General features: G+C 37.9%; 1 protein-coding gene and 1 long non-coding RNA gene across 2 annotated transcripts; both read left to right on the top strand.

Moving 5' to 3' along the window:
- Window positions 1-338: 338 nt before the first annotated feature.
- Window positions 339-710, top strand: LOC140957953 (dormancy-associated protein homolog 4-like). Its single transcript, XM_073415373.1, has one exon. The coding sequence runs from the start codon at window positions 339-341 to the stop codon at window positions 708-710; it is 372 nt and encodes a 123-aa protein (XP_073271474.1).
- Window positions 711-712: 2 nt separating this feature from the next.
- LOC140957537 (uncharacterized) lies at window positions 713-16,844 on the top strand. The gene is made up of 2 exons (XR_012171643.1): window positions 713-1,003; window positions 16,456-16,844. It is a non-coding gene; the product is annotated as an uncharacterized lncRNA (long non-coding RNA).
- Window positions 16,845-26,785: the final 9,941 nt, after the last annotated feature.

Below are 26,785 nucleotides of genomic sequence, written 5' to 3'. Positions count from 1 at the left end.
ATAAAAGCCACCTGATAATGAGTTTCACACTATCCACACACAAAATTCTGCATCTCCATCGAATCTGAGTGCCTTAAACTGACGCCTTTTCATTCGGCAGCCACCAATGCTATATTCCCCCATTTGTTTCTCTCTCCTCTATAAAAACCTTAATGCCCTCAAACTCTTCAATCTTTTTCTTTCCAAAAAAATTTTTCATTTCGAATTTTTGTAGCAGTCATATATCAGGTGGTTGGTTCCCCAACCTTCAAATTTCAAGAAGATCACCTCTTTTTGGTTGTTACAATCCAGCAAAAAAATTTAAAAATTTTCTTGAAAATATAATCTATGTGTTTACAATGGGATTTCTCCACAAGCTTTGGGATGAAACGCTTGCCGAGCCCACACCTGAATCGGGCCTTGTGAAACTCCGTAAATACAACTCTTTCTCCGGCATTAGATCTCCCGATCCGCCGGCGACTATGGACGCCCCCGATGACCGTGTTCAGATCTTTCGCTGCATAACCATTGTCCGAAATAACAACAACATTGCTCCTGCTAATTGCAATCTTAACGTCTTCGTTGACTCGCCGTCCGCACCATCTTCTCCTACGAGTTGCAGCACTCCAACCTCGCCGTTTTCACATAAGAATCTCGGATTTGTGTTATCTGTTTGCATGATTCAGATTCAGTTAGCCGTAAATTTCTCCCAATTAAACCAGATCTCCTGAATAACAACCGTCGATTTGTATTCGAAGATGGAGGTAAATTTTGCCTCCATTTTCAAGAATAACAAAATTTATTCTATTTTCTCCAAACTCCCTTCAAATTTTCCAAACATTGAATCATAAAAACTTAATGCATCCGAATCAAATCTTACATTTCTGAATTCTTGTTTTTTTTCATTAATTTTTTCAAACTTTGGATCATTTCCACCAGCTAGTACTCCAGGTGGAAATTTCAAGAAATTAACACGACGAAAATCTCCCGCCACTAACCCAAAGAGTCCTCGTGCTTATGATTGGTTCGTTTCCTCTCGTTTACTTTTTTTAATTATCTTCATTTATTACATTAAAATTAAATTTATATATCTTTATTCACAATTAGGAACTTCATTCAAACTAATCAATTAATAAATGGTATAATTTTTAAAGGATCAAAATACATATTTTTTTAAGGGCAACTTATTTAAAAATACTCATCTCCCTTTTCGTTTTTCTTTTTTCTACCAAACCCTTCAAAACTTAGTTTTAACTACCCAATTTTTTGAAAAATCCAAGAATACCCTTATTCCTTAAAATATGGTACGTGGCATTGTTAGATCTATTGAGCCTGTTCTTAAAGGCATATCCCCAAGACATACAGCTACGCAAGGTTTCCAGCCTATATACCATTCTCAAATGATCGATTTTTTTTATTGGCCCATCATGCTTTCGTATAATAAATTGAACAGTTTACCTCTTTGACCAGAGTGCCGTCGGGATATATCCATCGTGTTTTACAGACTACTCCTCACAGCTTAACCACGCAGTCGTAACAGATGGTTACTAACGCATATTCCTTCAACAGCATTTAGCACAACCCTATTTCGTTTCCTACCTCAAGGTGTATGATAAATAAGTTTAATTTGAAAATAATACATGAGAGGGGCAAAAGCCTTAGTTCTTTTATTCAAACATACAAAATATTATTACATAGTAACCTCCTGTAGAGGAGGAGAAACTTTTTTAGCTACTAATAGTAGCCGAACTCAAAATACACATAAAATTGAAAGAAAATATTACAACTTGGTTGAAAGAAAATGAAGAGATTAATCGATGCCATCATCTTCCTTCTGCCTTCTTATTTATAGAAGTCCCTTTACGGATTTGTTCTTCGGACTTCAAACTTTTGCTATAACTTTTCTTTATTGCCTTCCAGCTATAGTTGGCATTATCTCGTGAGTGGGTTTATTAGGTGGTTGAATGGTCTCTCCACCTTTTCTTGATTTGTCGTTTTTCTAGATTATTAATCTAGAAATTACTCTTTTCTGTGACCTTATCTCCTGGCATATCCAGTATATATTTGTTTGTATGATATCAGCTGATATTTTATTTCCTAATTCTTTCAGTCTTTTGTGGAAATCTTTGAAATTTTTCAGCTCCTTTCTTTTTGCCTTGAGGCGTCTTTTGGCAACCTTCAGATATGTGAAATACATTTTCTTTAGGTTTTGACTTTTTCCTTATGTGTTTTTAACTGGTTCTCGTTTGTTCTTTATTTATAGGTAAATTTGAGTCCCAGTTTTCCTTTTCATTAAGTGGGTTATTCACATACCCACTATCTCTAGTCGGGGAAACTTTAACTTTTGTTATTCCCAAGAAAAGGTGATTAGGTTCACATGTCCACTTATTTTTATCGAGGAATCTTAAACTTTTGATTTCCCCGAGAAAAACGTGGTTGTGGTCCTTCACCACTTGGTCATGTCTCAACAAGATTCTTCTTGTCTGACTGAGGTCTGAAACCCTTGCCAAATTATGGCTCCTTTTGGTTTAGGCATTCTGGGTAGATTTGTTCTGATCATCTTTCCACATCAGCCATATTGCAGAATTTCCGACGAGTTTCTTTACTCCCCGGCAGCTTGCTATTCCATAGAAGATTTCTTTTCTTTTCGAATAGATCTTCTGCAAAACTTGTAGTTTTTCCTGTCATATATTTAACAGGAATGATCCGTTTACCGAATTATGATAAAATTTAAACGGAAACTTTACTTTTTCCATCTCAGTAAGACAGACCCATAAACCACATGCTCTTCTGGTGGAAATGTCGTCTTCAGTTACTGAAGCAACAAGGGGTGTTTCTTCTGATGGAGGATCCTTTATATATTTCTGGATATTTGAATCTGGCCTCCTTAACTTGATAAAATGAAAGGCTTCGTGTGAGCCTTTTCCTGCTGGTTCTGGGGTTGTACTAAAGAATTATAACTCCAGAATATCTCCTCTGGATAAATAATCGTTATTCGCCCAAGTTTCATGAACAACTTCCTGAATCCATTTAGTTAGTCCTGAAATTTCAAGGAAGCTTGGTGATGTCGTATAAACCGAGTCAAGGGCCCCAAATTCATAACAGGATTTGACTTCCTTTGGATGTGAATTTGGTTTCAGCCATACCCTCGGATATTTCCCCGAAACATCAACCCTGATAGTAGGTGGGTTAGTGCCTCTTGTTTTTAATTTCTCTCAATTTTCTTGGTAAACCTGAAATGGAGAAATTATAACTTCATTAGTATCAACCTTAGTTTTTCCCTTGTCCGTATTAGGTCTAAGGTTGATCTTTCCCTCTTCAATCCCCAAGGTGAAGGGTTGACTTGAGGACTCGAGATAAGGATCTGAAGTCTCAATTTTTGTTTCAGCCGACTCATCTAGAGATGATCCCGACTTAACACTTGTTCTAGGGGTATTTGAATCCCTTGCTCCAGGTATAGAGTCTTGAACTTGAAAACTCTCCATTTTAGAAACCAGTGGCTTCTCAATGCCTTGTAGGAGAGGCCTTTGTATTACAGACCATAACTGAGTATACGCCTGTAAACATCGTGTGATTCGATCAGACACAATTCTCTTATCGGCTTGTTGTAGCCTTCCCGTAACTTCTGCGTTTAAGGCCAGCTTGTTAAACTCAGTTTGAAGCATTTTAAGTTGTTCCCTCAAATGCCTCTGCATCTTGATGATGGCATCGATATCACCATTTCCATCTCCTGTTAAAAAATCTGCAAGAATATTTTCATGAGATTTAATCATCACAATATCAAAAATCTAATTCTGACATAGTGCTTGCCATCTTAATAATCTGGCCTTCTCAGGTTTAGACTCAATTCTATTCCTTAAAAAAGCATTTACCTCTGTGTTATCAACCTTTAAAATAAATATCTTTGCAAGTAAAAATAATGGCCATTTTTCAAAAGCCATTTTTACTGCATAAAATTCGTTTTCGTTGATATGACATCTTATGGCTTCTGCATCCGAGAAAAGTCCACTGCAATATCTGCATGGCTGTTCTCCTTATGGAGTGTGCTTTGTTCAGACTGCCGCCCATCAATGATCACTGACATCCGTATATAATACCAGATCATCTTCATCTTGGGGAATAGCCATTTTCGGAAGATTTTTACAAATCTCCTTTAGTTGACTAAGTCCACATGTGTGTTCTTTTGTCCATATAAATTTTGAATCTTTTTTAAGTAATGAACTGAACACCTTCATGTCTTTTGCTAGGTTTTTTATGAAACATTCCAGCAAAATTAACAACTCCCAGAAAGCTTTGAAGTTGTTTCTTTTATTTTAGTTCGTTTGGAAAATTTTGAACCTTCTCTACTATATGATCTTGCAAAATTATTCCAGACTCATCGATTTCAATTCCTAGAAATTCAATCTTTCTTGTGGCAATGACTGCTTTTTTCTGAGAGAACCAGTCCTTCTTGTTTACAAACATCATAGAAAATCTCTAGATGCTTAATATGTTCTTCCATATTTTTAGATGCGGTCAACACATCGTCAATATAAAAAAAAATAAATTTGAAATAATCTTTAAATAGATTATCCATTTTTCTTTGAATTATCTGTGGTGAATTAGCCAATCCAATTGGTAATACCTCTCAGATATAGCGTCCTTGTGGTGTAGATAAAGCTGTGAATTTCTTGTTTTCTTCCTGCATTCGAATCTGATAAAAACTAGACTTACAATAAAATTTAGAGAGTATCTTTGCATTGCGTATGCAACTGATTAGATGTTCTCTACTAGGTATCAAGTACACATCAAACTCCAGAATCTTATTAATCTCTTGATAATTAATAACCATTATGGGTTTGTCCATTTTTATTTCACCATGATTTCTTACAAGAAATCCTGAGCTACTGTATGGTGAAATTCCTGCTTTGATTAAACCAAGGTCTAGATGTTCCCTGATTATAATCTGCATATCCATTTGATCAATTATATTCATTGGGATAGGCTTGCACCGGACAAATTCATACTCTTTGCCTTCCTTAATTTTAAGGCAAGCTTTGAGTTGATTTTTATCCCACCATGCCAAAGGATCTTCATTGTAATTTTCATTGATCCTTCTCTTGATATCTTTTAAGGATACCTTGGATTCAAACTCTACCTCATTCTTATGTAGAGCTATCTTAAGGCATTCTATTTCTTCTGGTTGGAGCTCTTTATCTACTCTTAGTTGGAGTATTGTTTCTCCAAATCGTCTAGAATCTTTCATTTTTGGGTTCAGAAGTTTTCCTTCATCACCACGCTTGCTGCGAAACTGGATTGGCAATTTTCGGTAAAATGCCTCTCTTAGTCTCTGGACTATGATTTTGTGATTACATGGTGTTGTAAACACTAATCTTCTAGTCTCATTTTCTTGAGTATATGACTTAAACATTTGGAAGAAATTATTTCCTAACAAAATGTCAGCTCATGTATCATGAAAATAAATCGGTGGTGTTTTTACCTTATACCAAGGCGTTTGGCCAGTACCTCTGATCATTAGTTCAGTCATCTTAATCCGTTTACATAAGGTTAAGATTATTCGAGAGAAATCTCGTCCAGCAATCTTTGGTAGTTCTTCTTCCAAATTATTTGGAAAAACTCCCCTTTTTGCTGTACAAATTCCAGCACCTGAATCAATATAAGCAGCAAAATATTCTGCTTTATTTTGTTCGTACAAAATTCCTACTGGAATGTAAATCGAGAATGGGCTTGTAGTCATTGGATTTTCCACATCCTATCGTCCGCCATAAAATCCATTCCGTACTCTAGACGTTTCCAAGGTTTGTGTTCATCGAAAAACTCTAGTCCAAGAATCAATCAATATGGTTCCTTTCCTGGAATCCCTTTGATATGAACTTCCAATTCTTTAATCATTCCTTGGTAAGTTCCTATCATAGGTTGTTCTAAATAGTATATGGTATTACAAGGAAATTGATTCCTTTGTTTTGTAATATCAAATACTATTACTATTTCTATTTCCTTCCACCCTTCTGGGCATCTAAACTTTCCTATTGTAGAAAAGCTTTTAGGCTTCTGTTGGATTTCTTGGATAGATGTTTTTCCCCACTTGTAACTTGTAATCCTATCTCCTTGAAAAGATAGTCTTCTCGATTCCAATTTAAGACTTTGATTCCTTTGTAGAATAGGCTTGTCTTGTATTTGGATATATGTTTCCTGTATTAAGGGAAACTCAACTCTTTCTGAATAAATTGCATAAGCAAATTTTCCAAATAATTCAGGTATTTTAATAAACGCATTTCTAATAAACAATTCTGAATGATATGTATTAGATAGAGCATATGAAATCTGATATGTAATAGAATATGGTCTATTACCTTCTTTCATCAGCCTTTTTTCCTTGAAATTTTGATGTAACGTCAAGGCTCGACTAAAATCTCGATCTGCCAGGTTGTAGGCTATCTTTGGATAAATAACTCCTACAATCTTTTCTGCACAAAGATTTCCTGAGATTGTTCTCAGTACTGAATCTTGAAGGTTCCCCATTCTTTTATCACATATAGCAATATCAATGGGTGAATTTATTTCTTCTTTGCAAGTAGCTTTTATCATGATCTAGATTACTCCGATATGAATCCAGGACATAGTCCTTGCTACTTCTATCTTGAGTTTTTGTAATTCCTCCTTAATTTTCTTCAGAAAGAATTAATTGCATCTCCATTCTATTTCCTGTAAGTTCCATTGGGATTGTCATTTTCCTTCTAGAAACTTTATAGATTAGATGATGCTTTCTGTTTCTCAGGCCAAGATTTCCTAAGAACTTTTCTACCTGTCCTGCAGAGAATCCCTGATATCTCTATAGACTAGGATTTTCGCTCATAATCCTTTGGACCATATTATGAGAGATTGTTGTCTGGCTAAAAATGAAACGTCTGCCCTTTTTATTGCTTATAAATAGTACTATTTTTTTTAAACCTTACATAGCATCGGCAGAATCATACAAATTTGCATAAAAATATTTTAGAACCATTTTAAAATTAAAACAACCAACTATATATTTGAGAAATACAACCCATACTATAATCTCTCAAAAATCACTCAAAAGCATAAATAAATAGTCGTAAAAATCTTTAACATAATTCATAATCATAAATGCGGAAAAGTAGAAGCGTTGTTCCTCGGGTCGTGTACACCTTCAGTCCAGTCAGGTCAACCATCAAGACCTCCAATAACATTAATGTCATAAACACATGCATCAATCACACCTAGTGAGTCTAAAGACTCAACACACCATAATCTTGATAACAAGTAATACGTATAAAATCATATGCATCAGTGAAAATTACTTGTACTTAAAATATTGTTTTCATGAAGATACATAAACTTTAAACAAAAACATTTTTCATAAATATTTTCATGATGCATAAACTTTAAACATGAACATTTTCGTAAACATTTTCATGATGCATAAACTTTAAAAACATTTTCATGATCCTTTTGCATAAAAATTTTCATAAACTTATTCATGTCATCCTCAACATATTCATATACATATTATCATCAACATATAAGTATTCCATTTTCTTTTCGTTGAATTCAGATCGTTAATTGTGACTTTCGTGTTCATCTACGTCTACGTCTACGTGTTGGGCGATGGATCCATCTACATGTAACCACAGTACTGGGCGGCGGGGACACCAACAACACTCTCACAGGACAACTGGGCCTTGGTCATACGTATTAACATATCATCGTATATTACATATACATATTCATATCCGTATCCAAGGAAACAAGATCGTCGGGCTCCCACTGGACCATAACCCTCACTAAATTTCCAACATATCATCGTATTAGTCACAATTACTCCACTTCCTTCAGCGTTTCATATTATCATCACTTTATAAAAATCATGCATTTAATATTCTTTTCTTGTTAAAAACAAGCATGCAACATATCTTTTAACGTTATTATTTTCTCGTAAAAATCCATAAACGTTTTAAAAGAAACCTTTCAACATATAAAAATCCATAAATCTTATAAATAAACATTTCAACATCATACACATTTGAAATATGCATTTAAATCTTAAATATTTAAAATAAACATTTTAACATATTAAATCGTAACATTATAAAATAACATTTCGACATAATAAATCGTAAACATTTAAAATCCATGTCATAAAAATTCATAAACATTTGAAATAACCATATTAGCCCATAAAACAGCATTCAGGACACTGCCATGATGTTTACTAATTTCTAGGTGTAAAATGGTCGTTTTACTCCTGGACGTAAAATTTCACGTTTTTGACTTTTTATTAATTACATTAACTCTAACATGTCCCAAATAATTATTTAAGCCTACATGAAATTTTTTATATTTTATTTGTCTTAAATCGATGACGTTTAAATTAATCTTTAAATAAGACGTATTACTGCTTTTTAATCTCGAATTAAAACAAACATTAATATAAAATTTCCAAATTAAAAACTTAGACTTTTAATAATTATTTAAGCTTAAACCTAATTTTCCATAATTTTATAAAGCTTAAAACTAGGCTTTTCAATTAACTCGTTAATTAGCGTTTCGTGATGCGATTAAATCCCGATTAAATCCAAAACTCGTTATTTTGATCACAAATTTTAAACATAATATTTTTAGTATTCATTCTACCCTTCCACGTCATGAGCCACACCCGTTGTCCCATGGATCTATTTTTTGTTCTAAAATTCGAAATATTGACACATAATCAAAACCACCAAGCCATCTCCCAATTTACTCGAGCCGCGCCCGAGCCACCTTGAGCCAAAACCTAGCCAACCCACCTAAGCACATAAGGACTCCTAGTTGCCTTAGGACTTATCCAACCATCTAACCACTGAGCACCCATGACCCTTACTGACCCTAGACCACGCCCAGACCCAGCCCAGACCAGCCCTAACCCTGGAACCCAAGCACTACGCATCTGAATTCAGAAAGACCAGCTGCGCTTCTTGTGCTTCTTCACGCCCTCTCAATCCAGAGGCCAGCCCAACCACTCCAGCCGAGCCACCACTAAACCAACCTAACCCTGACCATCCCTGGATCAAGCCCAGACCCTACCCAAGCCTATCCCAGCCGCTGACCGTGCGCACAGACCACCTGAAGCCATAAGCAGCCTGCGCGCTATCCCTTGTTTCCTCGCGCTTCATCACGTTTTGTTCAACAAGCAGCGAGCCCACCACTCCAGCCCATAGCCGACCCCTGCCCATCATCCTAGGACCCTGATGAACCACCTAGCTTGCCCCCAGACCGAGCTGCGAGCCCCTCTTCTTCCCCGAACAGCTTCTGAACGTGAATATGGGAGGAGTCCCACTTCGGGTGGACTCCTTCTCCAAACCTAAAACTCGAACCCGAGCCATCCTAGGACCCAACCCAGCCCTAGACCGAGACCACCCTTGATCCTTACCCAGCCCTGATCGAGCCCCTTGACCCCATGCATAAGGACCGAACCCTTTGAGCCACACATGCACACAAAACCTCAAAGAAAACTCACGGTTCTTATTCAGGTTTTTAATCCTACGGTTCCAGCCTATTTCTATCATGTTGTGCAACTTGTTGGTCGAGTTTCTAGGACCCTAACTCATGTAAAAACATGCTTGAACAAATCATAATTCATGGCAGCCCCTTAAACAACATAAAAACATGATTTTGAATCAACAAACAAGAGTTTACACACATGCATATGTATAGTTGCGAAAATCACAATTTGAGTGGCTTGCTTTCTTTCAAAACATGTTCAAATAAATATTATGGCGTGATAGATGTTTGAAGGAAAGAAATATGGTGTGCCTTTGCGTTTTTAACGCACGATTTTTACGTTGACGAATCGAAGAACGACGGCTTGAAGAACCCTTGAAACGTTGAAGGTATTTGATGCTTTTTCCATTGCTTTTATTTAGGTGTGTGCCGTGTAGAATTGGAGAGAAAAAGGTTTGGATTGTGTTGCTAGGGTGGAGGCGTGGGTTATAATGAATTGGGGAAGGGTTAGATTATACTTTAAATATTAATTAAACCATTAACCATAGATTAGGCCCACTAAAATGTTAATTAGGCCCAACTAGCCCTTTAGTGCATAATTAAAATACTAAAAATTATTTTGCTTGAATAAGTTTGTGAATTTATTAGTCGGGTTGCCAAAACGTTTGTATTTTTGTTGGAAATCCGACACCGATAAAAATTACGTCTCGGCGTATAAAATCACCTAAAAACCCCATATTTTCAAAAATAAGAAAAAGCATCGCCCTTAATTTAAATAATAAAAAAAATTGCTTAAATAAAAACATTTTCTATTTTTCAGCCCTCGGTCTCCGTTCCTCGATCGCAACTCAAATATCCTTTAAAAATACATTTTAATGCAACCATGTAGAAAAATAAATTTTAAACAATTCAAAATGCACAACATAATTAATCCATGCAATTAAAACATATAATTAAAATACAAGGGAATTTAATAACTGCATGCATGTTGTTTGCGTGGACCTTAAAATTTTCGGGGCGTTACAAAAAAACCCAGACAAATCTTAATATGTTTCATGTCGAAACACCTCGTCTTCAGTCAGATTCTGATTCAGTTCCATTGGATTCTTCCTGACTTAAGACTTCTTCTTCTTCATATATACTTTCATCTAAGGCAATGTCCTCATATCGGTATATACCTGAATGAGATCTTGGTAATAAACTGCTTCTTCAATATCCGAGGTTGGATCGAAGCATTTAATATCTCTCTTTTCATTTTCTGGAAAGTTGGTCGAGATATGACATCTAGCTCTGCATGTCCAGCAATTACAATCATTAAAACTTTCATTAGCTCGAGTATGAGCTCTTCTGAAAGTTTTCTTTGTAGGTGTTCTTCCTGTACTTCGAGATGTACCCGATGCTTGGGAAGATATCCTACTTCTTGATGGTCCACTTCTTTGTCCAGATTTGTAAGATCTGGTTTTCTGTCTAGACCATACTGTTCTTGGTTTCCAAGAGCTTTTTCCACTTCTAGCATAAGGATGAGTCCTAAAACTTTTCCTCTTATGCTTCTGTGGTTTACTTCCAATAATTGTTGGAAGATCATTTTCCTTACAACATAAAGGAGTACGTTTGTAAATACCCCTTAAGCATTTGTAATTCTTTTGTAATGCTGCCAAATGACACCATTCTGCCAATTTTCTTTTAAGAAAAGAGGCTCTTTGTGCCAATGTATCTGGATTGCCAGGGATATAATCCCTTATAAGCATTTCTCTCCAGGGACTTGGCATCTTGGCGAAGAAGAGCTGCATTGCTATATCCTCTTCGATCCCTGAATTCCATCTATATTTAGTGAATAATATAATGTATTTGTAACGCCCCGAAAATTTAAAGGTCCACGCAAACCACATGCATGCAATTATTAAATTCTCTTGTATTTTAATTAAATGTTTTAATTGCATTAATTGAATTATGTTGTGCATATTTGCATGTTTAAAATTATATTTTCTACATGGTTGCATTAAAATGTATTTTTAAAGATTATTCGAGTTGCGATCGAGGAACGGAGATCAAAGGCTGAAAAATAGAAAATGTGTTTATTAAAGAATTGTTTTTAATTATTTAAAGTAAAAGTGCTGTTTTTTCTTATTTTTGAAAATATGGGGTTTTGAGGTGATTTTATACGCCGGGACGTAAATTTTTCGGTGTTGGTTTTCAACAAAAATACGAACTTTTTGGCAACCCGGCTATTAAATTGGCAAACTTATTTTTACTAAAACTATTTTAATATTTTAAATAAATCCTAATTAAGACTAATGGGCCTAATTATATGCTTAATAGGCCTAAGCCTTAATTAGAGAAATAATTAACTATATAATATGTTAAATCACCTAAACCCTACAAAAAAAAAACGCCGATGCCTCACTTTCTGAAAATTGGGCACAATCTCCACCTAAACCACACGGCACACACATGCATAAATATTGAGGCAAATTTTTGAGAATTTGCCAAGGAAGCTTCAAGCCAAAGGTCTTGTCCGTTCTTCGACGTCGTCAACAAAAAATCGTGCGTAAAATACGCAAAGGCACGCCTATTCTTTCCTTCAAAAACATCATCACATCATATTATATTTTTATGCATGAAAATTTTGGAGAAAACAAGTAAAATCTCAAGTATTTTCGGATTTGTGACTTATGCTAAACTTTTTGCTTGGTTTTTCCTTCAAAAATCATGTGTTTGTTTTGTTTAAGGGCTGCCATGATATAGGTTATGAATAAGCATGGTTTATACAAAATATAGAGTCCTAGGATCACACTAAAAACGTTTTACAGCATGGGGCAAAACAAGCTGGAAGCTTGCTTGGACTGTAGTGCTTCTTGGCTCACGGCTTTGGGTGTGTAAGGGCTTGGCTTTGGCTTGGTTGGGACCAGGGCCTGGCTAGGGACGTGGTAGGGTCAAGGGAAGAGTCCTAGCCATGCTAGGACTCGAGACCATGGGCTAGGGAGGAGTCCTTGTTGAGAAGGACTCCACCCGAGAGAAAGCCCAAGGGGCTGTGCAGATTTCAGAAATTTGTGCAGGGAGGAGGGCTCGGTCAGGGGGCTTGGGCTGGGCTAGGTTAGGTCCTTAGGGTCATAGAAGGATGCTAGAGGGGTTGGTTCAGGGTCTGGTATGGTTTGGTTTAGCAAGGGCCGAGCAAGAACATGAAACCATGAGGAGAAGCCATTAGCGCAGGTTGTTGTGCAGAGTTCAGTGGGTTGCTGCTCACGTCCAAGGGCTTGGGCTAGGTTTGGGCTGGGTCTGGGCATGGTCCAGGGTGGTTTTAGGCAGGTTGGGTCAAGTGGTTAGGGGCTGGAAGTGTCCTAGTTAGGCTAGGAGTCCTAAATATCCTAGGAGAAGCACACACGTACACATGCAGGTTTTTGGGCAAAGTTCCAGGACGTTTTTGGAGCGGGCTAGGGCTTTTTTTTCGGGCTGGGCTTGCATAGTAGGGTCCCTAGATGGGTTGGCTAGGTTTTGGCTCAAGGTGGCTCGGGCGTGGCTCGAGTAAATTAGGAGATGGCTCAGTGTGTTCGATAAGGTGTCAAAAACGAGATTTTAAGAACAAAAAATAGATTCATGGGTCCACGATGGTGGTTAATGACTTGGAAGGGTAGATTAAATCATAAAAAGGTTATGTTAAAAATTTGGGATCAAAATAACGAGTTTTGGATTTATTCGGGATTTAATCGCCGCACGAAACGTTAATTAACGAATTAATTGAAAAGCCTAGTTTTAATCTTTATAAAATTATGAAAAATTAGATTTAAGCTTAAATAATTATTATAAGTCTAAGTTTTTAATTTGGGAATTTTATATTAAGGTTTGGTTTAATTCGGGATTAAAACGTATTAATACGTCACATTTAAAGATTAATTTAAAAGTCCTCGTTTTAGGCTAAATAAAAATATGGGAAAATTCATGTAAGCTTAAATAATTATTTGGGACATGTTAGAGTCAATGGAATTAAGAAAATGTCAAAAACGTGAAATTTTACGTCTAGGGGTAAAACGGTCTTTTCACACCTAGAAATTAGTAATCGTCATGGCAGTGTCCTGAATACTGTTTTATATGCTAATATGATTATTTTCAATGATTATGGATGTTTATGAATTTTTATATGTTAATATGTCTATTTTAAATGTTAAGGATTCTTATATGTTAAAATGGTTATTTTAAAGGTTTATGATTTAAATGTCAAAAGGTTATTTTAAATGTTTATTATGTTAAAATGTTGATTTTAAAACGTTTATGGCTTTTAATGATTTTTATATGTTAAAACGTTGATTTTTAAATGTTTATGGATTTTTATGATTTAACATTGACATTTAAAAGACATGTTGCATGCTTGGTTTCAAAAATAAAACGATATGTATATACATGATTTTTATTAAGTGATGATAACATATTGAAGGATGTGAAGGGATTGTGACTACTACATGTTGGAAATATCGTGAGGGTTATGGTCCCAGTGGGAGCCCGACGGTCGTGTTTCCGTTGATACGAATACGAATACGATGAATATGATTGGAGATGTCGTGAGGGGAGAAGGCCCCAGAGGGCGCCCATTTATGGGAAAAGGCCCCAGAGGGAGCCCCGACGATCGTATTTCCAATGCCATGATATGTTAATACGTTGGCCAGGGCCCAGTTGACCGGTGAGATTGTTGCTGGTGTCTCCCGCCGCCCAGTACTGTGGTTTTCTTTAGATGGATCCATCGCCCAATACGTTTAAGAATACGAGCCACAATCACGATCTGAATTCAACATACACGAATATGAATATGAATATGAATATGGATACGAATATGGATATGGATATGAATATGAATATGTTTACGTTGATATGAAAAAGTTTATGAAAATGTTTATGTTTAAAGAGGATGCATCATTATGAAAATGTTTTTATTTATAGTTTATGCATCATGAAAATGGTTTTGTTTAAAATTCATGCATCTTCATGAGAACGATATTTTAAGTACAAGTATTTTTCACTGTTATATGTTAACTGTATTACGTATTACTTGTTATCAAGGATATGACGTGTTGAGTCTTTAGACTCACTAGGTGTGATTGGTGCAGGTGATTATGATGATTATGTTTATGGAGGTCTTGGTGGTTGATTTGACTGGACTGAAGGTGCACATAACCCGAGGACCGACGCTAGTTTTCCGCACTAGTTATTATTTATGATTTTAAGTTATGTTAAGAATATTTTTATGACTTTTATTTATGTTTTGAGAGGTTTTTGAGAGATTATAGTATGGGCTGTAGTTCTCAAATATATAGTTGATGTTTTATTTTAAAATGAAGCAAAATATTTTATAAAAATATTTTTATGTATTATTAAGGGTTCAGCCGAATGCTATGTGAGGTTCAAAAAAAAAAAAATTCTAGCACGTTTTTAAATAAAACGAATAAGCAGACGTTTCAATATTCATCCACTAAACATATATCATGTAATTCAAGACTATACAGAGCTTGAGTGTATTTCTTTTCTTCTCTGTATCTTGACTGTTAAAATAGTCTACATCTATAAATTGTGCTTTAAATAGGGTAGTCATTCTTCCGACTATCTCGCTAAGAGATTCTCCGGCTAGGATTGATTCTTCGGTTTCTACCGAAGTCATGTCCCAAGCAATTTTAACTGACCTCATAAGACTCATTTCCAAAAGTTTAATGAATTCTTCTCTATTGAGATCAAGTGTTCCTAATGCGATTCTCATAGCAGATGTCCAATCATCTATGGGATCTTCTCTATTTTTGAAATCTAATATATCTAGGTTAAGCATAACCCTATAAGGATGTATAGATTTTAAAACAGATTTCCCATAGGGTGTTTGGTACAAAGGAATTTGATTCTTCCTTGACCTTGTTCCCGCTGGGTGCGATTCTCCACCAGTGTAAAAGTCTGGTTGGGATTCTCTCATATTTATATTCTGAGATCTCACACTCTCTCTTGGTGGTTCCTATGAAGATGACCAGGTTATAGCAGTTTGTTCACCCCCAGTCGTGTTCATCTTCAGATATACAACCTTGAGATTTGCAAAAGATTCTGCAAGTTCTTGTAGATTATCTAGACCAATCTTTTCTAAAGTTGTCATCAGATTAATTTCTTTTCTGAGACTATTTTGTTTAGATTGATCATTTTTTCTTCTTCAGTTAAAGGTTTTGGCATCACCTTGGCCTTCTCTCTTTGATGTAATCAGGGTTCAGTACCAAAAGATGGTGGTAACTTTCCTTCTGAAGTCCTCTTACTAGAACTTGGTTGTTGTTCTAGGTTTTGAATTCTTGTTCGAATATCCTTTAATATTCCAAGAATTTCTTCTTGGTTTTCAAGGATTTTCTCCACATTCTGTGGTACATAATATAGCATATTTCCATAATTTTGTACTTTCTTTTGAATTTTTCTATGATCTCCAGAGAGTTTAGAGGAATCCAGTACGATTTCTAAAAATCTGTTATTTTGAATCATAAGTTTACCTTAAGATTCTGATAGGTTCCTTCTTGATATCTAACCTTGGTTAGATCTTCCTGTTGCAAATATTTTAGAGTTCTGGAATAAATCCTGTAAATATTTAATCTCGAACCTGAGTTCGGATGCATGTTAATTGAGAAAATTCTCCTCCTCAAACATTTAATTACTTTATAGTAATAAATTTGTATGTTTGAAATAATTTTACCTAGGCTCTGATACCATTTTCGACCCAAAAAATCAATCCATTTGATTTATCAACTATAAGGGTAAATAAGGGTATTTGTGTCTTTTTAAATGCTTTTTAAGTAGTGGAACCAAATTTTTTAGTGTGGGTATTAAATTTAAAGTTTAGTGGGGTTTGGGTATTTTTTCACAATTTACCCATTTTTTAATAATTGATTATTATTAATAAAATGCAAAATCAAATAATAAAAAATTAATATTTATTTATTTTTTATGATGATGAATTCCTTGTGTTGCCAGGATTATACTGGGTGGCTTGGACCGCTGAGAGTATTTCTGGAGAAAAAGTAAAAAATTTTGTGGATTATTAAAAATAAATTGTAAATAAAAAAACCCTAATAATTATATCAGTTGTACATATCAAAGCATAAGTTAGTAGATAAATAAAAATGGTAAAAAAATATAGGTTTAATTTGGAGAGGAAAAGACTAGATTAGGCTCGAAAATTCAGAACCTTCCAACTTCTTTGTGTGGAAAGTTATGTCCTCTTTTGTAAATTTTGTTTTGAAGGCTAGCTTCTTGTACACATAGCATTTTCTTTTTATTTAGCTATATCATACTTGTGGTTTAATTTGTACTTTGTACATATTCTAATGAAGCCCAGTGTAAACCCTAATTATTCTGCTTTTTCTTTTGCCTTTTTCATTTTTTTTTGTGGTTTAATTTGTACTTTGTAAATGTCCCCTCTCCTAAAAAGAGCTAATATATAATATGATATAAATTGATGGAGTAATTATATATATATTTTAAAAATATATATAATATAAAGATATTTAGAAAATTATAGAAAGTAAAGGTATGAGAAAATTCTCTATTCAGTTTCATTCGTTTGCGTTGTTTCTCTGTTCAACTTCAAATGAAATCGAGGGGTCAATTTAGTATCAAACCTTTGGAATTTTTTTTCTATACGGTCATTCCATTAGATTGAGTGTTAAAACAAACAGAAAATTAACACCAAAAATTTCATTAGCCAAAAAAATTACAAGAAATAAAAAGTTTGATGATACCAAAATTTCTCTGGGTCCAGTCTGATGAGCATGGTCTTCAAACCTTCAATGTTTGAGCCGGACTGATGGAACGATGCTAATCTGCACTAACGAGCAATAGTTAGGGGGCGTCGGGGATTTTTGTTGCGTAACCCCTCCGATGCTCAAATCAGATCTTGACTCAAATAAAAAGAAAATCAAAAAACTGTGGTATATATAGTAGTGCTAGGTGAATTGACGTGCGATTGAATCAATTAATTATGCATAGTAGCATTTTTCCATCAGTCTCGACTTAAACATTGAAGGTTCAAAGACCACGCTCACCAGACTTGACCTAGAGAAATTTTCGGTTATCATCAATTGGCGCCTTCTGTGAGAACTTGAAAAGAGAGACAAAATCGTGAGCACAGGAGTAGATTGGGATAGAACTATTAGTTTCCTTCCCAGAACCCCGGGAGGTCAGGGTCGGAGCAGTAACCTTAAAAGATTTTTTCATTGGATGCCCATCGGACTCCATGATCAATTTTTTCTGCTTTCCCTTAGCCTCAGCGTTAGAGGACTTCGAAAAAGCCCTAACTTCAGCATTTCTCCTCTTCATGCTATAGATAATTTTGGACTTCATAATTCTTTCTCCTAAAAAAAAAGAAGCAAAAAAATAAAGAGTCGGTGTGATATTAATTTTTAGGAGTATGAGAGTAAAGAAACTGGGGCAAAATATACCTATGACCCCCTCCACTTCGACCCCCCTTCTTGCAGAGCCTAAATCTACAGAGAAGATCATCCTAGATCAAGTCCTCGATGTAAAAACATTTCCCCGAGGTACTAGCTAGAAAATGGTTTAGATCATTGGCGAGTCTAAGTATCGGTGGATCTCTAATGGTTAATTGGTCGGCCCAAGCCATATCACAATACCAAGGAAGCTGTTCAGACTCTATATAAAAATACCGGTTCATCCAACCTTTGTGAGTGGAAGTATTCTCATCTAGGAAATCGCATCCGGGTCGAGGTGATAAGTAAAATCGACTTGTTTCTTTTCTTTTAATTTGCACAAAGAGATTTAGGAGTGCAACCGATAGAGGTATATCAAATTACCTGAGCAAGTCCCCTAAGGCCAGAAGTGTGCTAAAGGAATTAGGAGCTAGCTAGCTTGGGCATATCAGATAATGCTCGCAAAGCCATTGAAATATTTTGGAGATCGAGAACTGAAGACCCATCTCTAGCCGATCCAAGTAAAATGTATAATGCATGTCGGGCGGAAGATGAGCCCTATCTGTGATTTGGGGATCTGCGTATCATTCGCCGAAAATAATCTTGGTAATTCTCTAATCCTAGAAACATCACTAGACTCAAGAACCGAAGCCTTAACTTCGTACCAATGACGCCAAACAGTGGTAATCCGATCTTCGTCTTCTATTATTTGAGCCGATTTCTTATGTTTAGTGGAATGAAGATCAGGGTCACCTAAGCTCCTAAGAGAGGGGGAAGAAGTATCTTTGACTTTAGTAATTTATTAACTAAATTATCACAACTAGCACAAGAGGAATAATGTACCAAAGAGGTCAAGAAGAAGAGAATTTGGAACGAGAAGGTACTAAATGCAGGACGGGTTGGCCGAGCTGCGGACGTCAGGAGTGTGGGAGACGCTCGAGATCTGGGCAGAGTAATGGTTTGAAGAGAAAATTTTGAAAATGAGTGAAGGAAACGCTATTTATAGAAGAGCAGGGGAGAGGAGAATCGTCGGATCAATCAGGAGCGGATGGTTTGGATCATCCTCGGTAAACACATCGGGATCCAAACCATCTCTTGATCCTAGCCGACCAAACTAGCATCGACGGTGGGGAAGGTGGATCACTCGGATTGCTATCTTGATCATGGTGTTGATTTTCTTACAACTAGTGCAAGACCCGATGAATTAGGGCTCAATCAGATCTACCAAATGGTATAAAATTCAATACTTATTTTAGACTAAAGAGGGGAGGTACCATGGAGGAAAGGTATTATTGATGTCTTCAAGGCTTAACCATGCCTGAGTCCCAACCTTTCTTGAGAACCTGAACCATACTCGTGGTCGACCGAAACCTTGAGCCACACTCAGCCGAGCCTTTGTGCTCGGTCGAGACCATGAGCGGTGTTCGGTCGAGCCTCTTGTGTTCGGCTGAAGCCATGAGCAGAGCTCGTCGAGCCCCTAAACGGTGCTCCGCCAAGCACAGGTGCTCGGCCGAGCCCTGTTCAATAGAAGCCTAGCTACGTACTTGATCCGACTTCAGAGTAATCTAATGTTTACGTACGAAGTCCCACTACCTCGGGCTTTAGATGAGAGAGAGTATAATATAAGTCCCAGTAAGTGGGCTGGGTATAGAAGAATGCCCGAATTAAGGATATGAATTGAGATCCAATCTCGACATGAGTGTTCAGGCTCTATCCTAAGAACCTTATCAGAAATCGAGTGCACGAGTGATTTTTTTAAATAGACGAGAATCTCACGATATGGTTAAATTTACCAAAATATCCGGGATACATTCGGATTTACAGGGATTTGATATGAATTTACCTTTATAGGGGGAATCTACCTAAGATAGACTTTTTCTCAGTATGTTAACTAGTCCTCTCAACACTTATATATACTCATGTATGGTTCATTGTTTGATTCACTCACACATTAATTCACATAACACTACTTTGCATACCACAATTTCTTGCTTTTTTTCTTCCTTGAGTAAAAATCTGACTCGGGCTTCAGAGGGGTCACACCGGAAAAATCCTCGGCGCCCCTAACTATTGCTCGTCTGTGCAGATTAGCATAGTTCTATCAGTTACGGCTCAAACATTGAAAGTTCGAAGACCACGTTTACCAGATCAAACCCAGAGAAATTTTCGGTATCATCAAAGTTCATGGATGCTGATGCAATGGAACCAAATCTATAATTCAGCAATCAATATATATCATAAATTTTTGACATCCAATTCCGGCCAAATATAGTTACCACAGTTAAGACGCAACTGGGTATTATAGGAAAAGAGAGTGCGAATGTAGAGCCCGTAACTTAGACTACGTATAAGCCATGCATAATTCTAATATTTAAATTAAAATGATTTTTTTTTTGCATGAGTATTTAAATTTAATTATTTTACGTAATAGTTTAACTTTATCATTTCAGTTAATTCAGTGAGGCGGACTGGAGTTGGAGCTTTGAGATAAAATTTAAGATTCAGAAAACATTTCCAGAATTATTTTTAGCTAGCAAGTAAGTTAATTTAAGTTAAAAGGAGGTTTAGAGAATTATTTAAGCAACTTGAGGTGAGTAGGAAATTAATCCATTTAAGTTCCATAATTGAGGGGTTAGTTCACTAAATTATTTAAAAGATAGGTAAGGCTTTTAAGGGTTATAAATTTATTAAATAATTAACATTTCCCCTCCACTTAATTAATGAATTTCGGCCACCCTTAGTGTCTAGACTATTCCTTTGCCAACTCACCCTTTGAACCATTCTTTGTTATGTTAGCATGCTAATCTTTTTTTAAGTTATTAGTCAACCTTAATTAATTAATTAATGAGCATTATCCTAGTCTAGATTAGCAAGAGAATTCAGCCACCTCATTCTAGAACACCCCAACAAATATTTGGTTAGCAACCAAAATTCAAAATTCAAAAGGTGGAGACTTGGTCTTGATTTGTTCCCTATATTTTGCACCCATCTCCCTCACTCCCAAAACCAATATTCTCCTCCCCTATCCACCAAAATCTGAGAGCCAATTCAGTAGAAAAACCGTGGGTTGCATAGCTTGAATCAAGAAGAAAAAAATCGAGTGAAGAAACTAGGAAAGAAAGCGCTCCACCTCCTCCGCGCCGAATCGTTTCATTCTTTCGTTTTTCTTTCAAACGAAACCAGACATGCATATATTCTTCCTTGACTCTTCAATCAAGTCCTATTATCATTATTTAACTTGCATGATCATATTTGATAGCCAAAAACCGAAATACATCCAAGAATTTTCAGAAAATAAGCATGCAGATTTTCGGTTTTCATGATGCTTTTCACGGGTTGCCTTGCTTTGTTGGTTTCAGGTATTGAATAGATTCCAGGCTCCCAAGGCTGCTCCTAGGCATGTACTAGGACATGTTAGGAACACATTTTTCCATTGATTTGAGTCCCATGCTAGCCGAGATCAAGAAAATGACAGCAACTCCATTTGTGTCCAATTGTGTTTCGAAAATATGATGTTGCTGTCATAAGGGATATGGATCTGATCATGGCTGCCCAAAGCCTATAGCCATGGTTAGATCACTTCCCTAGCATGGCTAAGACGTGACTAAGTTGCCCTTTTGGTGGCTTGGTCCATGGTGAATCGGTTTTTACAAAAACACTCAAGAACACTCCCTGCACCCTTTGGCTTCTCGTTTTTGACAGCACTTGTGTTTCGATTTTTTTGGAATGGTATGGATCTTGGTTGGCCTATGGCCCTTAGCCATGGTTCATACCATGCCCCTAGATGTCTAGATCGTGCCATGGTCAATCAAATGGCCACTGGAACGACACGAGATAGCAAACGAAACACAACACCACACACGCATGTAGGGTGCTCTCGGGTGAAACTTTTCTCATGTTTGCTGGAATACTTCGAATTGTGGCTGGCCTAGGGCCCTCAGCCATGGTTCAAATCATTCCTTGAGATGTTGGTAAGAGGTTTTGGTATGTGGTTCAAGCCCCAATGGCCATTAGCCTTGCAATCGACGCAAGAAACCAAAGCACAGCTGCTGTATTTTTGGACAGCAACTTGCTGTGACGGTTCAGTGGCTCGTTCGAGTTCTCGGTTGGCTTTTAGCCTATGGCCTTAGACTGAACAGTGCCTCATTGAGTTAGGAAGGTCATGTTTTTGGCTGTTTGTGATTCGGATCATTTTTTAGGTCGTACGAGAATTTACGGTGCGATGTGTCAAATTGACTCTCGAAAGAGCGTTTCATGTTTTGGCCTCCATTCAGCTAGATTTCGGCCCTCATCATTTTTGGAGCATTATTTCATCATTTTAAGCGTATTTTAATCATGACTATATGACGGTTCAGTGTTTGTTCGGGTTGGTTCGGGGTCATGATTAAATACGGAGTCGTTGGACGTACTTGTCGCATTTTCGGATTTAATTGCATAGTTGGACATTATAAAGCTTTTGCATATTTTTCATGGCACATTTAGGTTGCAGCGAGCCTGGGAGCAATCCAATCCAATCAGTAAAATTATGACATGATATTTAATTATGTTAATTAATTATATTACGTGCAAAAATACAAATTTTGAGATTTATGCGATATTGCTTGTGGTCACCGGTCTAGTCGTCAATTACCGGTCAGTTCAGTTGTTTCACCCAGTATACTATGGCATTAGTCTGATCAGACAACCATTATTAAATCCGGTCGTCAGTTACCGGTCAGTTCCATTTCATCCGGTCGCCAGTTACCGGTCAGCTCAGTTCAGTTCAGTTCAGGGACCACTTGCGTAGACCATAATCTCACCAGAAAATTTATTACAAGTTATTTCATGACAGGGCTCCAAGGAGCAAACATTTTCTCCATGATATGTTCAGTTCAGATATGCACGTATTAAAATTAATCATGACACGTTATTTTTACATTATGCCTCATGATATGATATTCTCACTTGCATGCAAGCGTATTATTTATTTACTTGTTATTTACGATATATTCATGTTGAGTCTTTAGACTCACTAGACTTAATTGTTGTAGGTGCTGATGATGTCGGGATCGAGGGCGGGGCTAGTGAGCTAGCTCGAGTCGGCAGTAGTAGGACCCGAGGACCTCAGTTCAGCGTTGATTATTATTTTTATTGTTCAAACATTTTTTATATCGTTGGATAAACTTTTTCTGTTATTTCGCAAAGATGTTAATTTCTTCCGCTGGTACTTTGAACATCAAACTTTATTTGTCAGTTCAATTATGAATGAGGCAATTTTTAATTATTTAAAAGAAAATTTTTAAATTTTCCGCAAATTTTCAAGTACGGATTTTTAGGCCTTTACAGCTGGTATCAGAGCAATGGTTCTGTAAAGGGTTGTACTACTACTGACCTCGAGAAGCTCACGAAGTCACGTCTTCGGTCTGTAAGTTTTTCATTTACGCATTTTATTTAAAGCATAAATTAATTTCAGCAACATGATTTCATGAGATATTTGCGCCCATATTTTTATTGATCAGTATTTAAATGTAAATAAATTATGGAATTATGCATGTTAGTTACGTATGGGTTATGTATGGAACAGTATGGCCCCTAGACGCATCCTCGAGCGTACGAGAGTGGATGAGCCTCGCCAGGAGGACCGAGATGAGCAGAGGCAGGAGAGGTACGGACCTCCACCTCCTCCTCCAGATATGAATGCCCAGATGCTAGCCGGGATGACGCAGTTCTTCGCACAGTTTGCGGGGAACAACGTCGTGGCGACCAGGCCGACAGGGCCCGAGGCTGTGTACGAGAGATTCATGAAGATGCGTTCAAAGGAGTTTTCAGGGACGTCGGACCCCATGATTGCTGAGGGATGGATCAAGTCCCTCGAGGTTATCTTCGAGTTTATGGAGCTTGGAGATTCAGATCGAGTTCGTTGTGCTTCTTATCTGTTCGGAGGAGATGCCCGCCTATGGTGGGAAGTAGCTTCAGTAGCCCTTAACTTGGCTACACTGTCATGAGTGCGCTTTACGGAGGTGTTTTACTCCAAGTATTTCACGGATGAGGTGCGTTCGCGTCTGACCAGGGAGTTCATGACCCTGAGGCAAGGGGAGCTGACTGTTATGGAGTCCATCCGTAAATTTGAGAGGGGCTGTCACTTTGTGCCCTTGATTGCGAACGATGCCAGTGCCAAGCTGAGGCACTTTCTGGATGGACTGCGGCCGATCTTACGCCGTGATGTTAGGGTTGCTGGCCCTACTACCTTTGAGGTTGCCGTTTCTAGAGCTCTGGCTGCAGAGCAGGATATGATCGATATAGAGAGGGATCGCTTGGGAAAGCGACCAGTTCAGATACCACACCGCCCTCCTCCTCATCAGCAGCACCAGCATCAGCATAAGAGGCCGTATCACGGCCCGCCCAGGAATAGAGGAGGACCTCAGCAGCAGCAGCAGCAGTAGGGACGTGCCGGCCCGAGGACTTTTGAGCACCCAGTCTGTCCCAAGTGCTCACGTCGCCACCCTGGAGTATGCATGTTTGGTTCAGAAAAATGTTATAAGTGTGGCAGCACGGACCACATGATGCCACAGTGCCCCCGGAAGAATCTGCCTACCCAAGGCAGGGTTTTCGCTCTCCATGCTGCGGAGACGAATCCTGATACCATGTTGATGACAGGTACCTTACAGCTTTATGTTTATATTTGTGCATTCCAATGTTTTGGGAATCGGGATTAAGATTTTGAACTTAGAATTGCAATAGGATTGCATGCTTTACTCAGTATTATTTTCGGGATTTAGTTAGGAGAACTGTGACCTTTGCATGCCTATAAGCTTAGCTCTTGTGATTATTTGGGTTCAGCTTAGTGTTTAGAACTTTCAGGGAGAATTTTCATAGCTGGCTCAGCTTCCAAAGCCCTGATAGATTCAGGGGCTACCCACTCATTTATCTCAGAGGTCTTTGCGAACTTTCTCAAAGTTAAGACCATCGGGCTAGATGTAGCCTATTCAATATCGTTGCCTTCGGGAGAGGAGATCACAGCCACCAACGTGATCCGTGACATATACCTTGAGCTGCATGGAAATCTTGTGTATGCGGATCTGATCTTATTGCCGATACCAGAGTTTGATATCATATTGGGCATGGGCTGGCTACTGCGGAACAGAGTTTTGATCGACTTTCAGCGGAGATCCATTTTAGTCCGACCGCCTGGAATGACTCAGTTCTTATTTGAGCCGGACAGGTACTTTCCTTTACCGCGCATTATTCCTTATGTCCAGGCTAGGAAGCTCATGCATAGAGGGTGTCGGGCATTTTTAGCAACTTTTATATCTATCCCCGAGACACCCAGTCAGTCAGCTTCAGATGTTCCGATTGTTAGAGATTTCTTAGATGTTTTTCCTGAGGACGTCTCTGGTATGCCACCCGAGAGAGAAGTGGAGTTTTCTATCGAGCTTTTGCCAGGTACGGTTCCGATCTCGAAAGCACCGTACCGACTTGCACCGACAGAGATGGCAGAGCTTAAGAAGCAGATTCAGGAACTTCTTGATAAGGAGTTCATCCGCCCGAGTTTCTCACCTTGGGGCGCGCCAGTCTTGTTTGTTAAAAAGAATGATGGCTCGATGAGGCTTTGTATTGACTACCGGGAGTTGAACAGGGTTACAATGAAGAATAAATACCCACTTCCGTGGATTGAGGATCTGTTTGACCAGTTGCAGGGAGCTTCGATTTTCTCCAATATAGATTTGCGTTTAGGTTATCACCAGTTGAGGGTGAGAGACGCCGATGTTTCGAAGACATCTTTCAGGACTCGTTATGGCCACTATGAGTTCCTTGTGATGCCATTTGGTTTGACAAATGCACCAGCGATTTTCATGGATCTCATGAATCACGTATTCCAGCCGTACCTCGATCAGTTTGTGATAGTGTTCATAGACGACATCCTCGTCTACTCCAAGAATCAGGAGGATCACAGCAGGCATCTGACCATAGTGTTGCAGACATTGCAGAAGCATAAATTATTCGCAAAGTTCAGTAAATGTGAATTCTGGTTGGAGAAGGTGGCGTTCTTAGGCCACATTGTTTCTAGCAGTGGAATTGAGGTAGACCCAGCGAAAGTTGCAGCAGTCAGAGATTGGGTTATGCCGCAGAATGCATCAGAGATCCGCAGTTTTCTTGGCTTAGCAGGATACTACCGGAAGTTCATTAAGGGATTTTCCCCGATTGCAGTTCCACTCACAGCACTGACTAAGAAGAATGTGAAATTTGTGTGGAGCGAGGAGTGTCAGAAGAGCTTCGATACTTTGAAGCAAGCTCTTATCTCAGCACCAGTTTTGGCCATGCCGTCAGGGTCCGGTGAGTTTGTGCTATATACCGATGCTTCGAAGCTCGGTTTGGGTGCAGTATTGATGCAGCATGGGAAGGTCATAGCGTATGCTTCTCGACAGTTGAAGACTCATGAGAAGAACTACCCTACCCATGATTTAGAGTTGGCCGCCGTAGTTTTTGCCTTGAAGATTTGGAGGCACTATCTGTATGGAGAGAAGTGCCAGATCTTTACCGACCACAAAAGCCTCAAGTATTTCTTTACGCAGAAGGAGCTGAACATGCGTCAGAGGCGTTGGTTGGAGCTTGTGAAAGACTACGATTGTGACATTAGCTACCACCCGGGTAAGGCTAATGTAGTTGCAGATGCACTGAGCAGAAAAGTTGCAGTGATGGCTCATTTGGCAGTTTCGAGACCTCTTCATTCTGAGATGCAGAGGTTTGATCTTGAGACTTATCCTCGAGGTAGAGTTCCCCGTCTATCTACCTTGACCATTCAGTCTTCCCTTCTTGACCGTATTCGCAGTGGTCAGGCAGCAGATGAGCAGTTGGCCAAGTGGAAGCAGAGAGATGAGGCCAAGGGTAGTGTTTTG

The sequence above is a fragment of the Primulina huaijiensis genome, chromosome 14 (assembly GCF_012295235.1).
Source record: "Primulina huaijiensis isolate GDHJ02 chromosome 14, ASM1229523v2, whole genome shotgun sequence".
Lineage (NCBI taxonomy): Eukaryota > Viridiplantae > Streptophyta > Magnoliopsida > Lamiales > Gesneriaceae > Primulina > Primulina huaijiensis.
Note: the sequence above shows the minus strand (reverse complement) of the source record. Positions and strands in the feature narration are given on the sequence as shown.

Excerpts from the sequence above, each read along its gene's own strand:
- LOC140957953 (XM_073415373.1), top strand. The coding sequence starts at position 339 with ATGGGATTTCTCCACAAGCTTTGGGATGAAACGCTTGCCGAGCCCACA.